Genomic DNA, 26,127 nt, shown 5'->3' with positions numbered 1-26,127 from the left:
AACTTGGAGCTTCCTTACGGCTACATATACCTGCACAAATGCATACCATTATAGTGGTAGACCATTGAGTGTTGAGGTCACAAGTTCTTTGTCAAAGACAATTTCATCAATAGCTTGAAGTTGATCTCTCAGTTGACAAATCCTTACAAAATATGAAGACAATGTATCGTTCTTTGTCATTCCGACATCACAAAGCTCATTTCTCAAATTCATGACTTGGTCAACATTGTTGATTATATACAAATCATTTAAGACATCATAAATCTTTTTTGAAGTGTCAAGCTTTGAGATGCACAGAATCTGATGATCCTTGATGGAGTCCACAATGATGCTCATGGCCATGGGGTCATTTTTCTTGTACTTCTTATTTCCCGCTTCATCTATAGGTTTAGTCACTTTGCCTTGCACAATTTCCAAAACATCTTCCCTAGCGACAATTAGGTCAATTCGTGTCTTCCAAGCTCTAAAGTTAGTAGCCCCTTCTAATTTGTTCTCTAATTTCATAGTAGGAGCCATGGATGCAACTTGATTGTAGATATAGGCTATCTTCAAAGTGATCTCAAGATAAACTTTTTCAAGAGTGATCCATGTGCTCTTTCCTTCACCAAAGCTCTGATACCATGTTGATTTTTCCAGTACAATAGATACAAGTACTTTATTTCTGAACTATGATAATTACTTCCAATGAATAATAAAAGGAAGATATTGAGAACGAATTCAAGAAGAACCTATTAACAAACGATGAAGAAAATTCTCACTTAAAGGGCAATCATCTGATAACGGCCCCAGGCCTGATTTTAGTCAAAGAACGGATTCAGAGAAACTCTAAATGTTTGTGGCAAAATGTCAGATTAGACAAAATCTTGTTTTAAGTGTGGAAAATGGCTGAATCAAACTTACTCTGATATCAAATGTGACAACCAATATTGCCCACCAATTAAATATCCAAAATACTTGGAATATAAAGATATCCATTAGAACAAATAAATAAAATATAAATGTATGAATAAAAAAGATATGATATGATATGATAATGATACAATGTTACAAATAAGGGTCCTGTATATATACCTAGGCATGAGTGCCCTTTCACTATGAGTTATGTCCTTCTAAGACATGTCCTTTTATTATACTAATTATACTTATTGATTATTAATATTTATTGATTGATTGATATTTATATTTTTATATCTATTACACTTAACTAACTAATTTAACTTGGTCCTTATTTGAGTTCTATTGTCTCTATGTCCCTCAAGAGCTATAAGAATCTAAATTTACATAAATGCCCTCTTCAAAAAAATTTGTAATTTTACCTAATTTTGTATATTTCCTTGTATTTCTAATATATATAACAATTTTTTAAATATATTTCTTAACAGCCATGTTTCCCCATTCCCTAAAACTTTGAAGATGAATCTCTAAAACAAGTAACCATTTTGTGAACTTCTGCCATATCAACATTTCTGCAACATAGCATATGCTCATAAAAATTCAATGCTTAAGATATTTGACGTTTCAAGGCCCCAGCTCATGGCTATGTATTCATTATGGTCATAGGAATTGTCATACCATATCCTAAATTGTTTCTTTTCAAACACAATAGAATAATTGTTGAGCAATTAATAGGAAAATGTGCCAAAATTATGATACGAACATTCTATATGTCATTTTGTATTATGTACATTAGTACATGCTCTTCACATTGTTGTATCTCAGAAATATACCCACAAATGAGGAAATCGATGGCATAACTAGAAATGAAAAAAGAAGATGACTAAACAAATGTAGTTGACATTCTCCTTACCTGTAGTTGTGTTCTCAAGTTGTCGGAAACTCCTTCCTGTAGGCAAGCAGCTGAGGAATTTAATATTACTGCTTGTGCCAATGCTGGTAAAACAGTTCTCATCATGGCTCCAATGCGCATATTCCTAACCTGTACCACAAAAGTCTCCATTCTCAATCCAAGTTGCAAAATTTTATGTATGGTTTGCAGGATAGGTAGCCTTGTATCTATAAAAGAATAATGCATACGTACACTGCAAGTGCTATACTTGAGAATATTCCGAGTACCCTAACATGTTGATCTTTACTTCTTAACAACAAAGTAATTGGAAAATTGTTTATCACATACTGTAATTTACTTCTGCCGTTTCAGACTCTTCAACCCTTAGCAAGTTGTCCAAAAACCAAAATCACAAGTACATGTCTTTGTACTCAAACAAACTATCAACTGAAAAAAGAACTCTCAACTCAATAAAATGGAAGAGTTTGACTCCTTGCAAATAATTTGATAAAAATCAAGGACATTAAAGATCAATTGAAAAGAAAATGGAAGAACAAGATGTGGTGGTTTTAACTCTGAAAAGTTTGCCTCCTTCCTATGCAAATTTTATTGAAACCCTGAAACTTAAAAGTACTTACATATCTGATGTTTAGGCAATTAAGCGCCATGATTTTGCAGCAAGACAGATGGAAAAAAGGCAGTTTGGGATAGCAATGGGAATGAAGCTTTCGAGATCCAACTCAAAGAAAAGTTTAAGACCAAGTACAGAAAACAGAGAGAAGAGAATCATGAAAATAAATGTTTCAAGTCAGCTAAATATATGAATTGAATTGAAAAATTTTAATGACGTTCACGAGACCAAAACGGTCTAAGGGACCCAGATATCCAACCAGCAAACCATCATCCAATCAAGTTTCTCTCCATAACAGCCCTCTTCGCATGAATCATGGTCAAAACGTTTGCCGCCTTGTGAAGCTTTCCTTCCACAAATAGCTCATATAGACTGTCCAGTTTTAAGTTGCTTTCGAACTGACTACGAATGTCCTTATAGGCAGGACACTCCATGATAATGTGCCATCCGGTTTCAACCACTCCTTCCTCACAAAAGACACAAGTTGGGTTGAAATTATTGACATATATCATTTTTTTACGGCCAACCTGTTTTTCCCACATGGCAGTCCTGAATTTTTCAAGTACCCAATTTTTTATTTCCACTTTAGAATTAGGACAGTCCCACCAATTGATTCCCCATTTTCCCATCCACTTGTCATTTTGCTTCCTCCAAGTTTTCTTCCTACGCTTTAACTCTTCTGCCACAATCAACTTGGGCCACCAGTGTTCATCCATGCCATCCACCTTTTTTAAATACGTTAACAAACGAATGATTGCTAAAGCTTCCATCGGAAACAAACCAACCTCCGCTAGCAAGATCTCATATGGGACAGTTGATTTGACTTTAAGGTTACTAGTGATTAAGTGTTTTTGAATTCTTTCTACCTGTCTCCATTTGTTGTCTGACATGTTGCTCCCCCAAACTTTGCACCCATAGAGGACAACCAAAGTAACTAACAATCCAAAAAGAGTTTTCTTGGTTTTCCAATCCCATAATTTTTCTTTCCTGCATCTATTCTGAAGAAGGTAAGAAGCTCTCCATCCCCCTTGAATCCTTTCAGTTCTGCATGTCTCCCAACTGAGCCTGTTGTGAAAAACAATTCCTAGGTACTTGTACTCTTCCACTAACTCCAAGGCTTTTCCCTCAAAAATAAAGCTAACTTGTTTTTTCCGCTTCAAAGAGAAGATCATGACTTTAGTTTTGCTAGTGTTTACTTGCATCCCCACCTCTTGACAGAAGAGCTCTAATGCCTTCAAATGCTCTCTCAAACCATGAGCAAATTTTGCAATTAGAATAAGATCGTCTGCATACAGAAGCAGCTTCACCACATATCTTGCTAATTGAACACCCTCTCCACTAGTGTTGTTCACCCATTCTTCCAGCTTATCAATATATAAACCGAAAAGTGTGGGGGAAAGAGGGCACCCTTACTTAACCCCTATGTCACTACCAAAGCATTCAGAAAAGCCTTCCTTAGTTCTGATTTTTGCGCTAACTTTCTCGTAAAGTTTATGCACAGCTGCTCTATACTCCCTTGGAATTCTGAGCTCTTCCATTCTTCTCCAGAGCTTATCTCTAGGGACAGTGTCAAAAGCTTTCTTGAAGTCAATGAAGTAGCAAAAGGCCTCCTCGCTCTAGATGTCCCAAACTTTTTCAATGAAGTGCCTAAGAGTGATGCAATGATCAATAGTAGAGTGCCTTGGCCTAATACCCGCTTGCCCTTTAGCTCTTTTACCCTCTTTTTCTACCCAGTTACTGATTCTACGCTCCAACATGCTCCCAAACAATTTTCGAAGAAGAGGATTGACCATAATAGTGCGGTAAAAGTCAACGAAGTAGCAAAAGGCCTCCTCGCTCTAGATGTCCCAAACTTTTTCAATGAAGTGCCTAAAAGTGATGCAATGATCAATAGTAGAGTGCCTTGGCCTAAAACCAGCTTGCCCTTTAGCTCCTTTACCCTCTTTTTCTGCCCAATTACTGATTCTATGCTCCAACATGCTCCCAAACAATTTTCCAAGAAGAGGATTGACCATAATAGTGCGGTAATTAGCGGGATTATTGATGTCTCCACTTTTGTAAAGAGGGATAACCACGCTCGTAGTCCATTCCACTGGAAAATTGCCTTGCGTGATCCTGTTGAATATCCTTTTAATGATTGGAGCCAAGGTCTCAACACCCCACTTTAAAAATTCTTCCTGCAAACCATCAAGCTCTTGAGCCTTACCACTTGCCAAAAAAAAATACCCCGCTGACCTCCTCCACTGAGAATAACTCAGTTGTAGAGTTGATTATGCGGGGATTACTTTTCTCTTGATCTCTCTCATAAAGGAGCTTCACATAATCTAACCACAGCACAACTGATATATTATTGTCTCTTTTCTTCGTCTTTTGTTGTAGCTCCCGCCAAAAACCTTTGGGGTTGTTCTTTCCCAAAAAAATTAATGCATTCCTTCTCACAGCCACGTAACTTTATTTTTTAGTTTTAATCAGATTTGTATACTTCTTTAGGGTTTCACTATTTGTTTCCTTCTTAAGAGATCTTTTAGCAGTCTTGCATTCTTCATCATACCAAGGATTAGTTGGAAAATTCTTTGAGACCTTCTTCTTAGGTCGAGATATTTTACACATCTCTAAGGCTTTGTGGAATAAAGGGATCAACATACTGCTGCAAAATCTCTTTGTTCCTGTACTATCTTCTTTGACATCTGTGTTGTTTTTTGTCAATTGAAAGTGTTGCTCTAGGGCCGCAACAAAGAGCTCTTGATTCTCTTTTTTCATGAGGATTCTTCTGCTTGCATGCCCTTTCTTTTGAGATTCTTGTGTTTGCACTTCCTGTAGCTCACTTGTGTGCATGCCCAACTTAATAAAGAGAGGCAAATGGTCTGAATTCATCTCAATAGGACAAGCCCCAATCCTGAAATCCAACAAATTGCAAATCAAGCTCTGGGAGCATATCACATAGTCCACCACACTTTGACCATTGTAAGTTTTACATGTGATGCCATCAGATCTTGGCCAAGCTTTCATGCCATTGCAAATAACCATGTCGTAGAGGCTACATAAGCCTAACAACTCAATGCCAAAGTGGGACACACTCCCATTCCCATCCTGAGAGGTCCTTGTCAACGTGTGATCCTCAATCTCCTCTAACTAAAGAAGGTTGTTGTCCATATTCTCATCACTTCCTAACTAAGTCACCTGACACGGGGATTCGAGATTTGTAGGATACAGGGATTCGAGAGTCATATTCGGACACATTAACCCCCTGGAACAAGACACGTAGTATTTGTTATATATTATTTTATTAAAAATATATATATATATATAAATTCATTAATGATACAAATTCATTGATTTCAAACATAGATCTTCATCTAGATGTTAGTTTTATTGTTTACAAAGCAAGTTAGTAACATTATAGCATGCATAGTACATACAAAATTCAAATACATGTCACATAAATCATGATTCATAAATCAAAGACAACTTACAAGATAGTAAGATAAAGACACTGACAATTGTAGTTTTCTCATTAAGTCATCAAATCAAAATGTGTTACATAGGTAGTGCAATGCCAATGGCAAATAGAAATAGAAAATATAAAACAACTACAGGTATACAAGCCACAAGGCAATAGGTAGCCCATGACTCATGAGTCAACAATCCTCACAATCATCATGAGAATCAGCATTAATGTCCTCATCATCATGGTCACCAGACTCACCACTGCTCTCCTCTGCATCCTCCTCCTCCCTTGTATCCATAGTCGCCTCTCCATCTGTTGGTGTGGAGGATGACCCCTCTAAAATATCACCGCCGTCAAATCTAACAGGGTCTAGCACTGGATCATTAAGATCCATGTTGGCCAATGCCAACTCAACACTGTTGTCCAGACCCATATCATCAGGAAAGACATCCAACATCTTTGTCTTTCCCCTCAACCACTCTTCCCTCTGTCTATAAATAAGACGAAGGTTGGTGTGCACATTCACCATTGTCTCTACCTGGACTGCTCAAGCCTGCTCTTCTTCACACTATACAAATTCCCATATGTGCTCCAATACCTCTCGCAACAAGAGGATGAAGTCACCTGAGAGAGGAGCCTCATGGCTAACTGCTGAAGAGGAGGGCTTGTTTCCCCATGATTTGCCCACCAAGGATAGGGCTTCTTAGCCCCCCTGTCTCTAATCACATCATATCCTGCAAATCGACCATTAAGAGTGGAAAACTCTGCAAATGCATCCTCCACCTCATCAAGCAATGCTCTATCCTGAAAAACCCGCCTGAATGCATCTTTCCTCCCCTATGAGATTTCACCATCCATGTGAGGAGGGAATCTGCGGGAAGGTCCACCATTTAGCCACTCATGGCTATAGTATTTTGGGTTCAATAAGTGAGCCAAACAATGCAAAGGTGTGCAATTCTTGTCCCATCTGCTGACAAGAATATCCTATATAGTACCACATAAGGCCTATGGTGATGTCTCATACTCGGGGCACTCATTCTATAGAAAAATGCTCCTCACAGACTCAATCATGGAATCCAATCCCTCATAAACCTCTCCTAGGATGGGTTTGTCTGTATCTGCAAATCGAAGCAAAGAAATGATAGGGTCCATGATCTGAATAATTAGATCTACCCTCTCCCACCAAGCATCATCTAGCATTGTGTCCTTCACTCTTTTAGAGGCTACTTGAACTGTCTTTCTCCAAAAAGACCAAAACTCAAAAATAACCATGGCCCCAAGAGCGGTCTTGACCTCCCTCAACCTCTTCAACATCATGAATGAAGAAGCAAACCATGTATCAGCAATCTTCAACAATGATAGATTGTTGTACTCCTTGTAGAAATTGAGGGCATTTGTATGATTTTGCACAAAGTTATGGATATGCCGTGCATCCTCAATAATGTTACCAATCCAAAGCACATCATGGATTTCAGTGCTAAGTTCAATGAATGGACAATGCAAGGTGTCCAAAACACTTGTGGATATTTAGCTTCCACAATCATGCCAGCAGCCTTGCAAACAAGTGCATTATCTGTAATGATTTGCACACAAGAATCAACACCTACATTTTCAATAACTTTAATAAATAACTCACCCATAAATTGTGCATCCTTATATTCTCCAAGTGTATCCACTGCTTTCAAGAAAACTGGACCATTCAAGGAAGACACCATGAAGTTGATGATTGAGTGTCGTGTTGGATCTGTCCATACATCAAAAACAATGCTAACCGCAGATGTTGGCCATGATGCTTTAATAGGCTCAAACATTTTTTCCACCTCTTTTTTTGCCTTCATCAACAATGTGCTTCTAAGCTTTTCTGAATCAGGAGGCACATACCATGATGGAGACCCGTGAGTTAGAGCTCGACACATCTCAATAAATAGAGGTGAGTGTGCAACATTAAATGATATGAAGTTTTGATAGAAAAAGAAGGCAATGGTGAGATCAAGCTCTTCCCGTTTCTCTTTTTGAAAAATCTTGTCCATTGGACCGAGTGAAATTGCTCTTCTTTTTGCTGCTTGTCCCCCAATCATAGTTTTAAAAAACGGTCGTTCCGAAACGGAAACGGCCGACTCGACAGAAAAAACGGCTCGGTTGGCCGAGTCAGCCATGACTCGGCCGAGTCATTAAATAACTCGGCTGAGTCATGGCTGACTCGGCCAACTCGGCCGTTTCCTGTACTGACTCGGCCAAGTCATAAACAGCGGCGCGTAACCCACTAAAACAGCGATTTAACATTATTTTAATGAGATTTTAAGGGGTTTGCTGATTGGTTTGGACTTCAAGGTGTTTTATGAATTAGCTAAATGTTATTTGGGGTCCATTTCCCCCTCCCAAACCCTATTTAACACACTCAAATGCTCTCATTCTCTCACAGCAATCTCATGCATTTGAATGAGAACTTCTTTGAGAGTTAGTGAGCAGTTCTTGAGCTTGTTTTTGGAGCAGCAGTGAGGAGTCTTGGGGGAGCATTGTAGTTGGAGTGAGGAGCTTCTTGGGCAGCCATTTGGAGCAGCATTGAGGAGCTGATTCTTGGAGCAAGCTTGAGGAGGCAGTTTGTGCCTGGAGGTATTTTTTTCACCTCTATAAATCTGTTTTTGCTTGTTAAATTTTAGGTGCATATCTAGAAAGCCTAGAGAGTGTTTTTTGTCAAAGAAATGAACATTGAATCAATGTTTTTTTTTTTTTCATTTTCAGATTGTTTGCTTTCATTTCCTATTCAAAAAATGCCACCTAGAGCGAGAGATCTTGCTTGGGCATATGTTGAAATGGTTGATAGTCAAATGCAATGCAAATTTTGCCATAGGAAAATTAAGGAAGGTCCTGGGGGCATTAATAAGCTGAAACAACATTTGGCAGGGATTAGAGGCCAAATTACCCCATGTACCTCACCAGAAATTGGGGAGATTAGGAAGCATTTGTTGGCCAGCTTTGAGAAATTTAAAGAAGATAAGGTTAGGCAAAGAGACATACAAGCTGAAATTGGGAGGACGAGGGAGATACAAAAAATGATGGCTACCAACCCCCATTATGCTTTTGAGGATTCTTCCTCTATCCCTCAAGCTGATACATCCAACCCTTTCCGATATGTTCCTCCCTCTTTTGGTTTTGTTCAATAAGGGAAAGGGTAGAATGAAAAAGGGTGATGTGACTATCAAAAGTTTTTCACTCCCTCCTCTCCATCAGATGCACATGGTCCTGAAGTTAGTAAAAGTCAAATGCAGCCCACTTTAGATGACCATTGGAAGAAAGAATTGAGGGAGACTGCTTTGAGTACATAGCTAGATGTTGGTATGATGTTGATATCCCCTTTAATGCTGCTCGTTCACCATATTATGAGCCTATGTTTGATGCCATACATGCTGCTAGAAAAGGCTTCAAAGGCCCTACTATGCATGAGCTAAAGGGGTATCGTTTGCAGAAAGAAATTCATTCCATTAATGAGTATTTGAAAGAGTTTAAGGACTCATGGGCAAGAACAGGATGCACCATCATGTCAGATGGATGGACTGATCAAAGAAACCGTACCATAATAAACTTTCTTGTCTTCTGCCCACGGGGAACCATGTTTTCAAAATCAGTTAATGCATCTGATAAGGTAAAAACTGGGAAATTGTTGTTTCAGCTATTGGATCAGGTTGTTGAGGAGGTGGGGGTGGCTAATGTTGTTCAAGTCATCACAGATAATGCCTCTGACTATGTTCTTGCTGGTAAACTGTTAGAGGAAAAACACAAGACCATCTTTTGGACCCCATGTGCTGCACATTGCCTAGACCTCATGCTTGAGGATATTGGAAAAATAGAGTGGGTCAAAAACACTATAGATCATGCCAAAAGCATAACAAAATTTATCTACAATCATACATTGATTTTGAGCCTCATGAGGAAACACACTGGGGGCAAGGATATTATTAGGCCTGCCATCACTAGATTTGCTACACATTTTTTGACATTGCAATCTATGATTTCCCAACATAGAAACTTGGAAAAGATGTTTTCCAGTGATGAATGGAATCAAAGCAATTGGTCTAACAAACCAAAAGGCAAAGAATTGAAATGTAAAGTCTATGAAGAAACTTTTTGGAGAAAGGCAGCAGAGATTGTGAAGCTTGTTGAGCCACTAGTTAAGGTGTTGCGGTTGGTGGATGGGGAAAGGTTGGCTATGGGCTTCATTTATGAGGCTATGGATCAAGCAAAGGAGCAAATAAAGACGGTATACAAGGATAGAGTGGCAAAGTATGGGCCCATTTGGGCAATCATTGATGAAAGATGGAACAATCAACTCCATCGCCCTATACATGCAGCTAGGTATTTTTTGAACCCACGGTATCATTATAAAGCTAAGGAGTCAGGAGCTTTGAGGGGGGAGGTCAGAGATGGACTGATTGATTGCATTGATCGCATGATCCCATTGGAGTCTGATCAGCTGGAGATACACCGACAGGTCACAACCTTCAACAATGCATCAGGTACCTTTGGGAAGAACCTAGCAAAGATTGCAAGAGAAGCAGATGAGCCAGGTAAACAAAAATTTCAATTTTCAAATTCTTAATAGTTTTACTTTTTTTTTAAAGTTTGTTAAATCGTTTATAATTTGAAAGTTAGATATAATTTGTAATTTTGTTGAGCTAACTCATTACACTCCTATGTTTTTTGCAGCACAATGGTGGGAGGCCTTTGGTGGCCATTGTCCTGAATTGCAAAGGTTTGCAATTCGTATTTTGAGTCAAACTTGCAGTGCATCTGGGTGTGAGCGCAATTGGTCTGTCTTTGAGAGGATTCACACAAAGAAGAGAAACCGTTTGGATCAAAAACGGTTAAATGATCTAGTTTATGTCCAATACAACCTCCGGCTCAGACGAAACCATTTGTTGAACAAAAGACCTGATTTAGATCCCATTGTGTTGGAAGACATTGATCCAACATTAGATTGGGTAGTGGAGAGTTGTCCAGCAGAGTTTGATCCTAATGAGGATCTTGATTTAGATTTAGATATCGAGACATCAGTTGAACTTGAACATGTTGTTCAGTTGAATGCAGATCCCAATCCACCAGCCTCAGTCTCACAGCCAGCAAGGACTCCAGTTGTAGGTGCTTCCTCTGCTCAGCCACGACAGAAGCGCAGTCGCATATCTACTCTATCTCAGCTTGCATCTGCTGCAGTTGCACAGCCTGCTAGTGGTACCAATTCTACAGTTGCAGTTGGAGATGATGATGAGGAGGAGGAGCCATGAGGCCCCCTGTCTGACTCTGATCATGATGATCCAGAGATTGATCGACATGATCTTGGCTCCTCTGGCAGTAGCTACTAGCCAGTAGTACTAGTACTGGAATCTGGTCACCGTCACAATTTAATTTTGTTGTAGAGGCCATTTCTAGCCTCCTTGGTTATGTGTTTTTTGTTTTAAGTCTTCGATCATGTATGACAGTTGACTATGTATTGCCATTGGGTACCATTTTGATATAATGGATTGGTTCATGAGCCTACTTTGATCATATGTTGTCTTCCATCTATATTATAATGTTGTGTGTTTGGAAACATGAATGAAAATCTTTAAAATTATGTTTAAAATCTTTAAAATTATGTTTTTTTATAAAATAAAAAAAATATTTAATGTATTTTTTACAACGACCAAGTCATTGAAATCGAGCCGGCCGAGTCATTACCATTTCGGAGTCAGAGTCGGAGTCGATCCTCAGCCGAGTCGGAGTCGAAGTCAGAGTTTTAAAACTATGCCCCCAATAGAACTCTCAAATGGAAATTTAGTGGTGCCTTTCTTCAAATATGGAAGGGGGTCTTCATTTTTGGTTTTTCTTGATTTTGCAGCCACATTTGCCATACCAACAGTGAACTCCTTTTCCATTTCTTTCCTCTTTTATAGAGGAACAGCTTTACAAGCTCCAATTCCACAACCTAGTAAAGCCAACAAATGGCCTTTCACACGGTAATATGTGCTTTTGAAATAAATGTGGCAAAATTTGCATCTCCATTGCACATTGCCTCCTCCCTTCCCCTTGGTGCTTGTCCCATCCTCTCTTGTGACATATTTCCACAAGGGATATTTCTCAATGTTGTCTTTATGTCCTCCTCTTTCCTCAACATTACTTGCAGCAGACTCTGATGATATTGGGGGAGGAGGGGCATCTCCAATGGAGACATTCTTCCCCTTCCTTTGCCCCCTAACTGCTGCCCTTGATTGAGCCATGAATACTGTAAAAAAAATAAACAAAAAATGCAAAAATTTGTCAAAAAAAATCATATACAAACTGCTGTAATAGAAATGCAAAAATATAGAGATGAAATGCACTTACCTGGTGCTTGAAAATCCTTGCCGAATGCTCCACACCCTTAGCTCCTTGCCCATAGCTCAATGTATGCAAACCTGAAAGAGAGAAATTGTAAATGACTGACAGAACAACGCGTTTTTATGCCCGCCAGTTTCCCTTTTTTGGGATTCGAATCTCAAAATTGTGACACATTGTGTCCTAACGTGTGACACGTGCGTGATTCGATCGTGTCACGTTTGGACACGACACGTCACGTTCTAGGATTTGAATCACCATTGAAACGTGTCCGATTCGTGGGATTCAAACACGCAGGCCATTTCCAGGGAATCTAGTTTCATAGCTTCCCAATTGAATACACTGATTGTTTGTTGTCCTAGCATTAAAATCCCCAATTAACACTATATCTCCTAACATCTTGAAAGCAGAGAGATCTCTTTTCAAAGCACCAAAAGCGTCTTCGTTACCTAAATTTGACTTCTTGTAAAACTTTGAGTTTTTTGGGGCAAAGTAACATGCAACCAGCCTGAATGTTACTTTGTTGTTAGTTATACTCAACCATATAAATTGCTTATTTGGATCTTCTATTCCCACATTTATTATTCTGCCCCATGCTTCTCTTATTAGAACTGTGATCCCTTCGTGCCCTTTACATGTTCTTGTTTCTTCATTCCACACTGAAACCTTATTGAAACCTTCATATTTTGGAACCCTTGCAATCCTCATGCTTGTGGGTTTCTATAGGAAAGTTATTAAATGCTTTCATTGCTACAAGTTAGGCCATATAAGAAGACCTTTCAAGACGTAGTTATGGGATGACAAGTGTGAAAATTCCTAAACTCGTAATCCCTACTACAGCAAACTGATGTTACTTCTCCTACTTGTTAATCCATACAAGTTATTTACTGTGTTCTACGGTAAATATCGAAGTAAATACAACCGCAGCATTCATAATTTAAAATAATATGCCGAAACAAGAAACTGAATAGGAAACAAATGCAAAACAATGACACTATTATTTTGGGACAAAAGTCCCTATAAAAACCCAATGCGAGAAAACTAGTGTAGCAGCTCTAAGCGTTTTATTATCATGAAGTAGTAATTTTTTAAATCAATTTCCCCATGCCTTCCCAAAAAACCAGTTACAGAGAATATCACTGACAGAGAGATCTGTGAGATTACCTGACACTATCACTGGAAATCCTCGCTGATCCAACCCCTAAATGACTGCCTCTGCGTAGCCTCTGCATTAGCCCAGCGTCAAACCCTCGGGGGACAGCTTCACTCCTCCAGTTGATCAATTTGCTGCCCAAGAACTTTGACTTTTTCTCCCGGTCTCACACCTCGGCTCCCGGCTTCTGCAATTGATTCCTTCAGCAAATTTTCAGACTTCCTCTTGGCTTCTGCGTTGTTTCTGCATGGCTCTGCGTTAGCCCCTCTGGCTCTGCGCTGCCATTGTTGGATCTTTCCCGGTAATTCCCTTCAGATACTATCCCTACCCCTCACTGCAAAAGATCATTATCGAAAATCTCTCTGGCAGTTGCTCTACTTCAAAAATCGAACTTCTAATCTCTCCTATGTGTGTTCTCCAAGTGCCCATCAAGCCTTCTCTTATAATCCTCTCGTTGATCAATCAACGGCCCAGATTAGATTCTGATCGATGGTTAGGATCATATTGACTTGATCTCCGCCTTCTTCTAGAAGTTTCCCCCACAATTTAGATTAATACCCTTTAATTATTTTAATTTCCTAAATTTAGACTTAGGGTCCCATTAAAATAATTAATTATTTTAATAAAAATGTCTCCAAGTGGAATTTCGCAAAACGATTTTTGGGTATTGGAGAATGCATGTGCCTAAGCCTCCCTGCGAATTTTGAGACTTAGAGCGCATCCAATGCTGCCTGAAATCAACAAAAAGCACAACCAAAAGCATTCCTCCAATGATTGATCCCTAAGAAATATGCCAATATGGCTGAACACAAAGAGGAGGGAGAGTTCTATGTGTTCATGGCCAAAAACAAGGATTCAAAAAGTGCTAAGGATGAATGGCTCATTGATTCAGGGGCATGAAGACACTTTAGTAACAGTGTTGATTGGTATTCTGATTTTGTAGAGGATGTTGAATGGCAGAGAAGAATACAGGATTAGAGGAAAGCGAATGTCCTGCTTCAGCTAAGAGGTGAAAACATAATAGTTAAAGAAGTCAGTTATGTTCCTTATTTGGAGAAAAACTTACTTTTGATTAGTACTATAATGACGCCTAGTCCATTCATAAGACATAAATTTCAAGACTGATATGGGTTTTATTGTTGCCAAGAGTAGCAAAAAGATGGTTGCTATGGGCGTGGAAGAACAGGAACTATAGTCTATTACAGGTGAAAGAAGACAAGTATAAAGGATCTTTTCAACAAAAATATGGCTCTAATTTCATGAAAAATTCAGTGGCGGCAGGGGGGCAGGAGGGGAGGTGGAGGGACGCCAAAAACACCATAAGGAACCTGCATGACGACACTTCCCACCTCGACCCTCAACTCTAGTGAGTATTCCGGCATATACGATCAGGATTGGAATCCCTCTTAGAGGTAAATTATTTTCATGTTCTCTGTTCCAAGAACTCTGCAGTGCAAGAATTAGCTGCGCAAGCAGTGGGGTGTTCCACCGGAACCTTGCGAATCAACTCAAGAGTGTCATTTTGACCGGTTCCTTGATGACCAGCCAGCAGCCCAGTCAGAAGCAGTGTTGGAAATTTTGATTGATCACGGACTTCAGCTCCAGCTCATTGAGGATGAACTGGGGGTCCTTCTGTCTGGTTAAATCTACGTGCAGGTCAAATTGTCTCATTTTAGGGATGTTTCACAAAGTGTACACTGTAAACAGTATCATTATAGTCAAGAATAGTTATAGAATAGATGGTTTGGATCTGGACCAGGACGATGTTTTGCCTAAAACTGATGTAACAACACTAAGTTGATCCCTGTTGATGGCAAGGGTGCAGGCGTTAGAGACAATCTCCCTAATCGGCCAGCAAGCTCTTTAACGTCTTGATCAACTTCCCTTTCTTCTTCTACTCTGGGCGCGTCAGTCATTAAACTGATATTTCATTTCCTTTAAAATCATACTATTATGCTTTATTAACAACTGGTGCTCTTCAGGGAATTCTTAAAAGAAATATCCAAATGGTGGACCTACGCACACAATATATATATACCCATGTTATATACGCCCACAGTATGTTCTCCCTTCTTCTTTCACATGCGCCTCTATGCTGGTTTCAATGGATATATATATAAATCGGCAATTGCACAACAAACGACTTACGGACCTGCAGTATGTATAACCCACAGTTATATCGTTCGCTTCTAAGTTCAGACCTCGGCCTCTGTTACGCTACGCTCCCTTTGGCACCGAAAGACCTTGGACACCTATCACACAACTAACCGTTCCAAGGCTCTCCGACGCTGATATGGTCCAACCGATATGGGTAAAACATCCAGGTATAAAAGTTCAATTCGTTACAGCCAATTAATGAAAAAATTCAAGAGCTCTTAGGAAAGCAGAGGCATAAGCGTGACTGTAAATCAAGCCTGTATAAAGGAAAACAGAGACATGTGCGTAGCCTGTATAAACATCAAACGAAAGGGAAATTGATTCAATCATTAAAACACAGTCATTGCGCATGAGGAAATAAGAGCCATTTAACACCGTCCGCCCTGTTCCCTCCTCTATGCATGTACATTACAAAGGCATTAATAAAAGGACGCCGAGAGAATAGTTTCTTGCTTTAAAGTAATGCTAAGGCGCTCGCTCTTTCCTCTCTCACCTTGAGAGCTTTTCCGCCTTTTTATTTTTATCTAAGGATAGGCCCTCTCGGTCCTTATCCGATACAAAGAAAAGCATGCTTTTCAGAATGATTTAAAGCTTGAAGGCTTTATTACAATGGCATGATTTATTGCTAGGATTTATTCTATTTTAAACTAAGAAAGCATAGAAATTGCAGGCTAAAGGATCCCACTCCCTTGCCTGTAGATTTTTTTTTTATTTTTTTGGAATAATTTGGAAGATTTTTCCCTCTGAGTCACATGCTCCCGCATCACCTGTGTATATTTGCTGTGCCTCTATTGACAGAATTTGCTTCAGATAATTTCCTAGTTACTGTTTTAAAAAGAAATCACTGAAAAATTCAGACACGAAGCCTAGGTCAGAGAAGTGCCGGGTGTGAGACAAATCTCAAGAAATGAAGCCCGAGATGATTTTGCTGTTGAAACAAGTCCAAATCAGTAAAGAAGAAACCAAAAGAAGCTGGTATATTGTGTATCATCTCCTGTAGTTCATGAAAAGCAGAACCTTGGGGAGAGTGAAGATGAATCAGTAAAACGAGATGTTCCTAGTTACTGTTTTAAAAAGAAATCACTGAAAAATTCAGACACGAAGCCTAGGTCAGAGAAGTGCCGGGTGTGAGACAAATCTCAAGAAATGAAGCCCGAGATGATTTTGCTGTTGAAACAAGTCCAAATCAGTAAAGAAGAAACCAAAAGAAGCTGGTATATTGTGTATCATCTCCTGTAGTTCATGAAAAGCAGAACCTTGGGGAGAGTGAAGATGAATCAGTAAAACGAGATGGTGCTTCCTTCAAGATGCAAACACAATTTTGATATGTTGGACCGCCAAGATGGGGAGAATGTGAATTTTCAATTTAGTGAACTTGACAAGTTCTATGTCAATGGTGGAAATGCTGAATATTCAGCCAACACTGGCTCTCATCTGGCTAGAAAATGAAAGATTAGACAAACATATGGTGATGTAATTTGTACTTCATAAGCCTTGCCAGATAAAGTTCACTTTTACTTGACAATTGAAGATCCTATTTTGAAGTGAGCTGCAAACATTTTGCTCGTCCAAAAATTTTGTTTTTTATATCAACAAGCAAATCTTGGTAATATGAGCATTATGGGAGGCTGTTAGATATAACGGTCATAATTAGAATTTAGACATATTAATTAAGACTTAGACATATAATAAAGTCTTAATAACAAAGTTATGTAATAATTAATTATTGAATGTAGTAATCAAATGGTTGGGTATTATGAAGTTACATAATGTACTATTAGATATAACTATTAAATATTTACTTATTTGTTTTTGTATTTGAACAACCAATTCTAGTAATATGACCATTATGGGAGATTGTTAGATATAATGGTCAAATTAGAACTTAGACATACTAATTAAGACTTAGGAATATATTAAATCTCTATAAATGAAGTGACGTAATAATGACTGAATGTAGTAATTAATAGGTTGGGTGTTTGGTTACATAACGTAATCCTTTTCTCCTAATATGTAATAATAAATTGCATCATCTACTAATGAATATATCAATTCACCCTTTCTTATTCTTGTGTGTACCTATGCGTGCTTGTCTGTATAAAACTCACAAATGTCACCCTCTATCATTCGAAAACATTGCAGGAAATCTTAATAACTTTTGAATCTACTCACAACTTTTGAGAAGCTATCCATTCAGGAATGATGGAAAAAGAAGTTTAGAAGGCTGGACGCAGTTTTAGTAGCACTTCTAAAAGTGCTTTTGCAGCAAAATACCACAGCAAAGGTAATTCGAAGCAAGGATGAAGAGAAAGCAGTCGTGAAAAGGCATCTATAGATGCAAGTTCAGGTAAACATAAATTCAAAACAAAGAACTTGATCTTATTACTGTGGTGGGAAAAAATTATGTGATTTTCGCAGTTTTAGTAGCACTTCTAAAAGTGCTTTTGCAGCAAAATACCACAGCAAAGGTAATTCGAAGCAAGGATGAAGAGAAAGCAGTCGTGAAAAGGCATCTATAGATGCAAGTTCAGGTAAACATAAATTCAAAACAAAGAACTTGATCTTATTACTGTGGTGGGAAAAAATTATGTGATTTAGAGCATAGTTTTGGGAAATCCAGGAACAAGCAGATAAACAGTGGGTAGATGGGCAAGAAAGAGGCAAAAGTGAGTGTAGCCTTTGTTAATTCTCAAACAGAAGGCAAACCAGATGCTCGGTATTTTGATTATGAAGTTTCAACACAAGACTAATAGATATGATTGGTTTTTCAAGATTGTTGAGGACAAGTCTAGGTCAGCTTCAGTTACTATGAGTGATAACAGAATACCTTATCTGGAAGAAAGAGGCAATGTTCAGATTGAATCAAGAGGTAAGATATTCATGTTTAAAAAAATTCTTTTATACCATAGGTATTGTTACGGTTACCCCTCTTTCAGCAGGGGTACTCCAGAACTTTTTAGCCACACCATATAAGGCCAAGGGATGTGCCCTACAGCCCTGTAAAGCCATGTGGGTGTGTGTTATTTGTGAAAGTGACTATTAGATCCCGTTGGTGTCAACAGCCATGACTACTCCAGGTATTGTTAGTTTCATAATATATCTGCTTCTATGGCATTGATGACTTTCCCCTGGTGGGTGGTAACTCCCTAGCTTGACGGATATTCTTATATCATAGGATGGTGTGCGGGAATCATGGAATAGGCCATTTCTAGGAATCATGGTTTAATGGAGCACATGCATCAACAAATCCTTGTAAGGGTGATCACCATATGTACTTTTCCTGACATTATCCCTTCCCATCCCCATGCACCACCCTACCCCACATGTGCCATGTGTCTTATGTATTTTGCACTCCCCTTTGAACTTGACTTTGCATCATGATAGTCTCACAGTTCCCAATGCATCTATGTCCCCTGTGGCATCATGTTATGAGGGCGTCCATTTGATTTTCTATGCGATGATTAATCACTTATCTTTCAAAGCAGTCAAAACGCCCACAGAGAACTCTAGTTACAGCAATGGACCTAGTTTTGGGGCTGTTGACCACTACTGGTCAACTACCCATGCAGTACACCTCCTTCCTGTTGGCAGAGAAGGATAGCTCCTGAGCGACATGTCCGTGCCAGCCTACAGTCATCAACAGCTTGATCATTTTTGTTGTAAACCCAGTCTGCATGTTTGAAATGTAAATAATCTAAGCAGATCAGAGTCATGTATGTAAAGTTGCCTAGGTGGACCTAACTTTCTAATGACGATCTGCGTCCCGGGAGGTTTTTAGTCTCACCGATCCATGGATCGGCAGAGTTTTCCTTCAAACCCAACCCCAAAGCCGGGATGCATTTCGTGATTAGGACTTTAGGAGAATCCTAGCGTGTTACTCTGCTAGATTATAGTTGTGTCGCAGATCTGGGTGGTCTATGAGGGTCTATGTTAAAGTGGATTCATCCCTTTGAGATGTAAATTGTAAAAAATCATGATGAAATGTGTCTTGAGGGTTGAAAATGTTGTAAATCCCCTCATGAGTCCTAGGTCCTAGGTGCTAGGTGATGATTCCAACGGCTGGGTTTGATGATCCGTCTTAAAATAAATTTAAAATTTTTTTTTAATGAATAAAAATAATAAATTCATATACATAATAAAAATAAAAAATAAAAAAAAATAAAAAAAAAAAAAAAAAAAATTTAAAATTTTAAAAATTTTAAAAATTTTTAAAAAAACAAATTTGAAAAATAAAAAATAATAAAAAATAAAAAGCATAAAGCAAAAACCCTAAGCAATAAAATAATAATATTTTTGTGGATCACCCAAAACTAGCCGTTGGGATCATTTCCTTTATGTAGGGTCTTAGGAGGTCATTTTCAGTTGGATCTGATCTGTGAGTCTGTACTGAAAGCTCTCTTGTAAACTGATTTCTGATTAATAAAAAAGACTTTGGGGTTTCAAACTGGCTGGTGTTACTCTCTGGAACTGCTGTGAGGTGTTTGAATTTCTGCATATTTCAGTTTTTCAACAGTTAAAATAGCTGATTTTTTCAGAGCATTGTGAGCACAGGTATCTTGCTCACGTGCTAGGGTCTGAATGCTGTAGGGTTTCTGGAAAATGGCAGGTATCTCCATTTTCTTCTGAAATCTAGCAGCATCTCTTGCCCTTGTTTGCTGATGTTTTCTTGAGGTGTGCAGGAGACTTTAGGGTGAAGGTTATTTGTGGGCGTTTGGGGAAGTTCTGGGCTGAACCAGCCGACTCCCACAGGCTGTTCTGTGCAGAGCCCAGCTGATTGTGCCCCGGGTTAATCTGTTAAAGTTTATTGCATGTTTTACATTGAAAATTTTTTTCTGATTTACAGTGAAGTTCACAGTGAATTTACTTCTGATATTTCAAGAACATTACTGCAAATACCGTTAAATCTGGCATTTCAGGGGCCACAATCTGTAAATAATTTTTTTGCTGGTTATTAGAGTTTTATTTATTGTTTCCAGGTTCTGGTAGCTGTTCCATTTGCAGGTTGCAGGTCTGGTAGAATAGCCTTTGTGTAAAGCCAGATCTGGCCTCAAAAATAGCATTTGCAGAGTTCCTTCAAGGGTTTCTGGGTTGTTGTTCTTCAAGCGTACCAGCAAATCTGTGTCTTTTCCTATCCGCAGTCATTCCTACAGTGCACATCAAACTTTTGGTTCACTTGCAACATCGGTTTCCCATAAACGCCTCCACATTGCATTTCCTCAATATTCCCCACGCTGAGATCTGCCTCTCATTTGCGTTGCACCCATTCTGCCATTTTATCCTTTTATTCACTCTAGACCTATGCCCGTCCACATCTAAACGGCGGTTTCTGTTGTGTCCATTTGCCAAACTTTGTACCTCCTGCACGCAGTTACCTCACATCTTTGTGAAATCAATACGCCCAAAATCGTTCGATTCCCTTATCTATACATGTGTGGGCTATACGGTTGTATTTTTCGGACCAGGTGATGCATTCTGTGCGTTTAAATGTTTAAAATTTGTTGTGTACAACCTTCAAACCTGCAAACTGCCGTCGAAGGCTGCTATCAGACTTCAAGACTTCTTGCTGGACAGTAAAGAACGAGGTTTTCAGCTTTGGTTATTAAATCCACGCACAGAGAGCCGCCGGCAGCAGGGAAAACGCATCAAGTGCCAGAAATATCAGATTCGGTGATGTATTTTACGCAGAACAGGTGACCTGAAATTGGGTATTCGGACAGGCAAAAGTATCGATCAAACCACGCCGGGCCAGGTCATGTATATCACTGCGTATTCTATTTTTTTGGTTTGAGTTGCGTTCATGTTAGCGTAGGGTTCTTTCAGACGTAGCATCGATTTATTTTCCTTAGTCGTAGGTTTATGTCTTAGTTCTTTTTTGTTTAGATTTGAATCATATAAAAAATAAAAAATGAGATTTGCCTTTTTTTAGCATAGGTGTGTTTGATATAGATTTTAATGTGCAGCTTAGGTTAGATTTAAATTTCGATTTTGTTTTATTTAGTTTAGACTTTTATATAAAGTTTTCATTAGATGATATATTAACAAGTTTTCAATAGATTGTTTTTTTTTTTTTTTAAATTAGATTTTTAGTTAGTCTTTTAAATTTGGCTTTTAAAATATGAAAAATAAAAAAAACATTTTTTTAGTTTTATAAAAAGATTTTAGATTTAGTCTTATATAGTTTTAGATTAACTTTTAGATTTTTTTTATTTTTTTTAGATTTTATAAAATAAAAAAAAAATAAAAAAAAAAAGGAGAAAGAGATTTACATTCAGCTGGAAATTTAGCTTGAAACCTTTTGCCTGAAAATTTGGTGGAAATTCTTTTTTGTCAAAGATCAGTGATTTGGGAATTTTTGTTTATGATGAGATTTAAGTTTATTGATGTGGAGTAAATGCTTTACCTGAACGATTATCTTGACGTGGTATCTGGTTAGCAATTGGTGGCCTATAGCTGTGTTATCTTTCACCTAATTGCCTGATATTGTTATTGAGTTTTCTTGCTTTTTTGTGGTTTACTGAATTTTCAAGCGTTGTTTAGGCTTTTTGATCGTAAGTGATTATTGTTCATGGTCTTACATTTTATATATCATCTAACAAGAAATCGCTTTAAAGGCACTGGTCTGCTAAGTCAAATTATCTTAGTGTTTGCCATATCGTGTCTCCGCCCAGCTAGTCGATAGTTGGTCTCCTCCCCTCGTAGGGTCTCCCCCCCTTTGCCTCAGGAGACAGGCTTAAACGGAGAGACCGGGGATCAGAGTGACAGCCCCCGGTCTGAGCGTTGTCGTGCCAGTTTGCGCGACAACAGGGGCAAACAGGTTTTCCATGTGGCATTGCAAGCAACATAATTTGAAGCTCAGTGATGAAGTGGACAAGGAAGATGTGGCAAGCAAGTGACTTGTACAAGCCAAATCAGCTCAACGCTCTAGCCAAGGTGGCATCTCCAAGCACTTGTACCACACGTGGGGCATGACATCATTCTCTTTTGAGGCTATTTTGATGGAGTAAAGAAAGAATATGAGGCTAATATTGAAACGTTGGAGCTTAGTGTGCAAATTTGGAGCCCCAAGGGCTAATCATCAAGCATCAAGTGTGATTACTCCAAGAAAAGGTCAATATCCTCCTAATCAAGTTGGTTGTTAGCATTTGAAATAAGCTTAGCAAGTCAAATTCAAATAAGGCAACAGAGATCACTCCAAGTGAGACGTTGAAGGAATACATGAAGAAGCAAGCCCCCAAGGGCTAAATCAAGCAAAGCAAAGTCAAACCAAATGTCAAATTTAAGTATTTTCTTTCAAGAAATGGTAGTCGTGGCGATGATTAGACCAAATAAGGAGGGCAATCCCACCTAGGGAGTGAATCAAGCAAGTTAAGCATCTTCAAGGAGGTTGTTAAAGATTCCAAGCATTTCTAAAATTATTTCAAGCCAAATCAAAAGAGAATTCAACGGAATGTTGCATCCTCAAGGCAAATTTATTTCTTCTATGTTTAATATCACTTTATTTATTGAGGGTTTTACAACCACTTTCTGAGCTTGAAAAGCCATTCCCATGCTTCATGGAATTACCTTGACTTATAGTGTAGGCATGGGCTGTAATGTCCCCAATTGATCAATTGACCACGGGTGGATGAAGTAGCCTATCCAACCTGGTAGGCTATAGTCTTTGACAAAGGGGAAAATCCAATTAAACAATGCTTGGAGCAACATTGAGTAAATATTGATTAGCTAGGGAAAAAGCCCAAATTGGGGATTGCACATGAACCTCTCACATTTGATTAAGGAAGAGAAGCCCCCATGGGGAAACCTATAAATAAAGGAAAGTTGGATTCATTTGATCATCATCGATTTGGATTGGAATATCTCTAATTTTCTTGAGCCTATAAGGCTCTAAGGGTTTTAAGACCCATTCTCTTTTGATTAGCTTCAGTGGAGGTGATCCCATGCTATCTAAACTTTTTGTCTATTTCGGTGGAGTTGATCCCACCCTACCTAGACACATATTTCCTTATTTTAGCACAGCACAGCTACTAGAGCATCTTTGCCCTGATTTGGAAGATAATCTAATAATTACATCCATCTAAGAAGGCTATACGCAACAGATCTTTCTTTGAAAATTTCGGTGGGCAACTTACGTAGTGGAAGAATTTCTTTTATGCACAGGGAAGCCGTAGTGCCATAGCCACAGGGTCGAGGGCCTCAAGCCCTGATTCTCACAACAATTTATGGCGAGGCAACAAAATAGATATGAAGCCACGTTGTAAGCCATTAACGGGTAGCAATAGCTAAGATTATCACAGAGCAACACAAGGCACATCTATGGTTTGTTGTGATTGCAGATTTTGGTCAGGACCCTCCACTAACAACACACAAGCTCAATAGATAGTGAGATGGTAGCACAATAACAGTAGAATTAATAATACCAGCACGAATACAGTTGAATGTTGTTTTATTAAACGGTTGACATTGCAAATCAAAATATACTAGTAAATTAACTGGTTGGACAAGATCTACTATTTATTGGGCAATCAGCCCGACTTATTGTGGTTTTGTGGAGAATCGTATTGTTGTTGATAGTCTCTTTATGAGATGGCGATTATAGGGGAGATAATTCTTGAACCATAACTGCTGTGTACAACCTTGAATGGCTTTACAAAATAGTGGAATGTGTTTGTGAAATGCATCGTGGTTCGAGAACACATTCCCACATGGGAAAGAATGTGGGACAATTTCATACAAGAAGAGATCAATGAAGGGGCTTAGCATGATGACCAGAAGAAGTAGTTTGAGGTGGAAGAAAATCTTGCCCTAGTTAGTAAGGGAAAACCTAGGGCAAGGAAAGGGCCAAGAGATGGATCTACCTTTATAGGAGAGAAGAAGAAAGACCCTAGAAAAATTAAATATTTTGCTTGTCAGTGTAGTCACCAGCTAGGACACCTTGCTAGCCAATGCCCTAATAAGAAAAGGGGCAAATAAAAGAAAAAGGTTGATGATATCGCTAAAGTGGATGAATTTGCAGCCCGATTCGAAATGAGTTTTCACTCATTGCCTGTCTCTCAAGTTCAGTACGCACTAGCATGTGGTACATTGATAGTGGGGCTTCTTGCCACATGACCAGAGTGAAGGAGTATTACACCAACCTAAAGATGAAAGAAATGAATTTCTACATAGAACTTGGGGACAACGCCAGCTGGAATTGACACTACCAAGTTTTTTACTAAGTCTAGTAAACTCTTGCTAGTAGAAGATGTGTTGTATGTCTTGGGAATGACCAAAAATCTCATTTTTGTTGTCAGCTTGGTTGACATTAAGCAATAAGTATGATTATTAAGCATAATTTGAATAAATTCCTTAAGACTATAAGTTAGAGACCAGTGCCTTTAAATTTAATTACTTGCAAAATATGAATTAAATTCCAAGTCACCAAATGAACAGTTGTTGCAGGATGCAAATTCTAACCTAGATGAAATACAACACTTAAATCTATGTAAGATGCAAGCTCTTGGTAAATTTTAGTTAGATGCCCTATCTAAATGAATCCTTCTTCTCAATTCTTTTGGAACTAGTCTCGAATGCAAGTTGTAGAGGGAAGCCCAAAGGAAGGAGGCTATGGCCTCATTAAAGATACCTCCCGTGGGGTTCTAACCACCTAGGTGTCTTCGTTCCTACAAGGGATTGCCCACAAGAGAACTCCAAGGTCACCTATGTTAACTGCGAATGAGGGTCTAGTGCCCTCAAATTATTTGAAGAAGGTGGTCCTATCTTCTTACAACCAAGCTTATGCTTAGAGGTAAGTTTTAGAGATGCACTTCTAGCTTAGAATGAAGAAGCAAAATGTGAGTGATTACTTCAATGAGATTATATAGATGTGTTAAGTACTTCAACAAGATTAGATTACTTGAAACTGAAGATGCTTATTCAACACAAGATGACAAGAGCGAATAGATGAAGCACTTAGAGAACAATTAAGGGATTATCTCAATGAAACAAAATTAGCAATTCCACTTATCCAAGATACTTGTTAGATTCCTCTTGTAAGATAAACTTTAGAGCAGAATAATCAGAGCAATATATTCTTATGTTACTTAGCAATTAGAGACAATATATTCTTATTACCTATAATCCACTTAGTTACAAGAGGGAGATGCAATTTCTGTTGAGCACAAGGAAATACGAGATTGCTAATAGTGATTTTTAATACAATTAATGCAATTACCAATAATGAGATGCCAACAAGCAACAAGATATAAACTTTAAAGACAACGTGAGGATGCAAATGCAAGGGCTAATATGATATGCTATGCAAATACAATTCTAATGTCAATGCAATGTTTTGCAATGACAAGAGATGCAATGGAGAGCTATTATCAAGACACCAACGTAGCTTAAGATATTAACTATATCGCTGTCATAAATCAGCCACAAATTGCACAATTTCAGTCCCAAAATCCACTTGAAATACAATCGCTATTCCAATGGCAAAACTTTAAACTGTTAAGGAGTGATTTTTAGGCTTATAGAGTTCCTTACAATTAAGTCCTAAGCAATTATTTCAAATCTGATCAGACTTCTTCCACAATGATATCAATCCAATATTTCAATTGCAAAGA

At 38.5% G+C, this 26,127-nt stretch overlaps 1 protein-coding gene across 1 annotated transcript in view; it reads right to left on the bottom strand.

Annotated features, from left to right (window-relative positions):
- Nucleotides 1–26,127, bottom strand: part of LOC149179194 (uncharacterized) — a 438,072-nt gene that overhangs the window by 264,122 nt on the left and 147,823 nt on the right. Inside the window, exon 11 of the mRNA XM_089422378.1 lies at nucleotides 1,808–1,936. Within this exon, the coding sequence (XP_089278504.1) occupies nucleotides 1,808–1,936 (129 nt within the window). The remainder of the gene's footprint in view (nucleotides 1–1,807; nucleotides 1,937–26,127) is intronic.

The sequence above is a fragment of the Pinus tabuliformis genome, chromosome 4_1, assembly GCF_031772625.1.
Source record: "Pinus tabuliformis cultivar Carrire ecotype Pingquan chromosome 4_1, CPIR1, whole genome shotgun sequence".
Taxonomy (NCBI): Eukaryota; Viridiplantae; Streptophyta; class Pinopsida; order Pinales; family Pinaceae; genus Pinus; species Pinus tabuliformis.
Note: the sequence above shows the minus strand (reverse complement) of the source record. Positions and strands in the feature narration are given on the sequence as shown.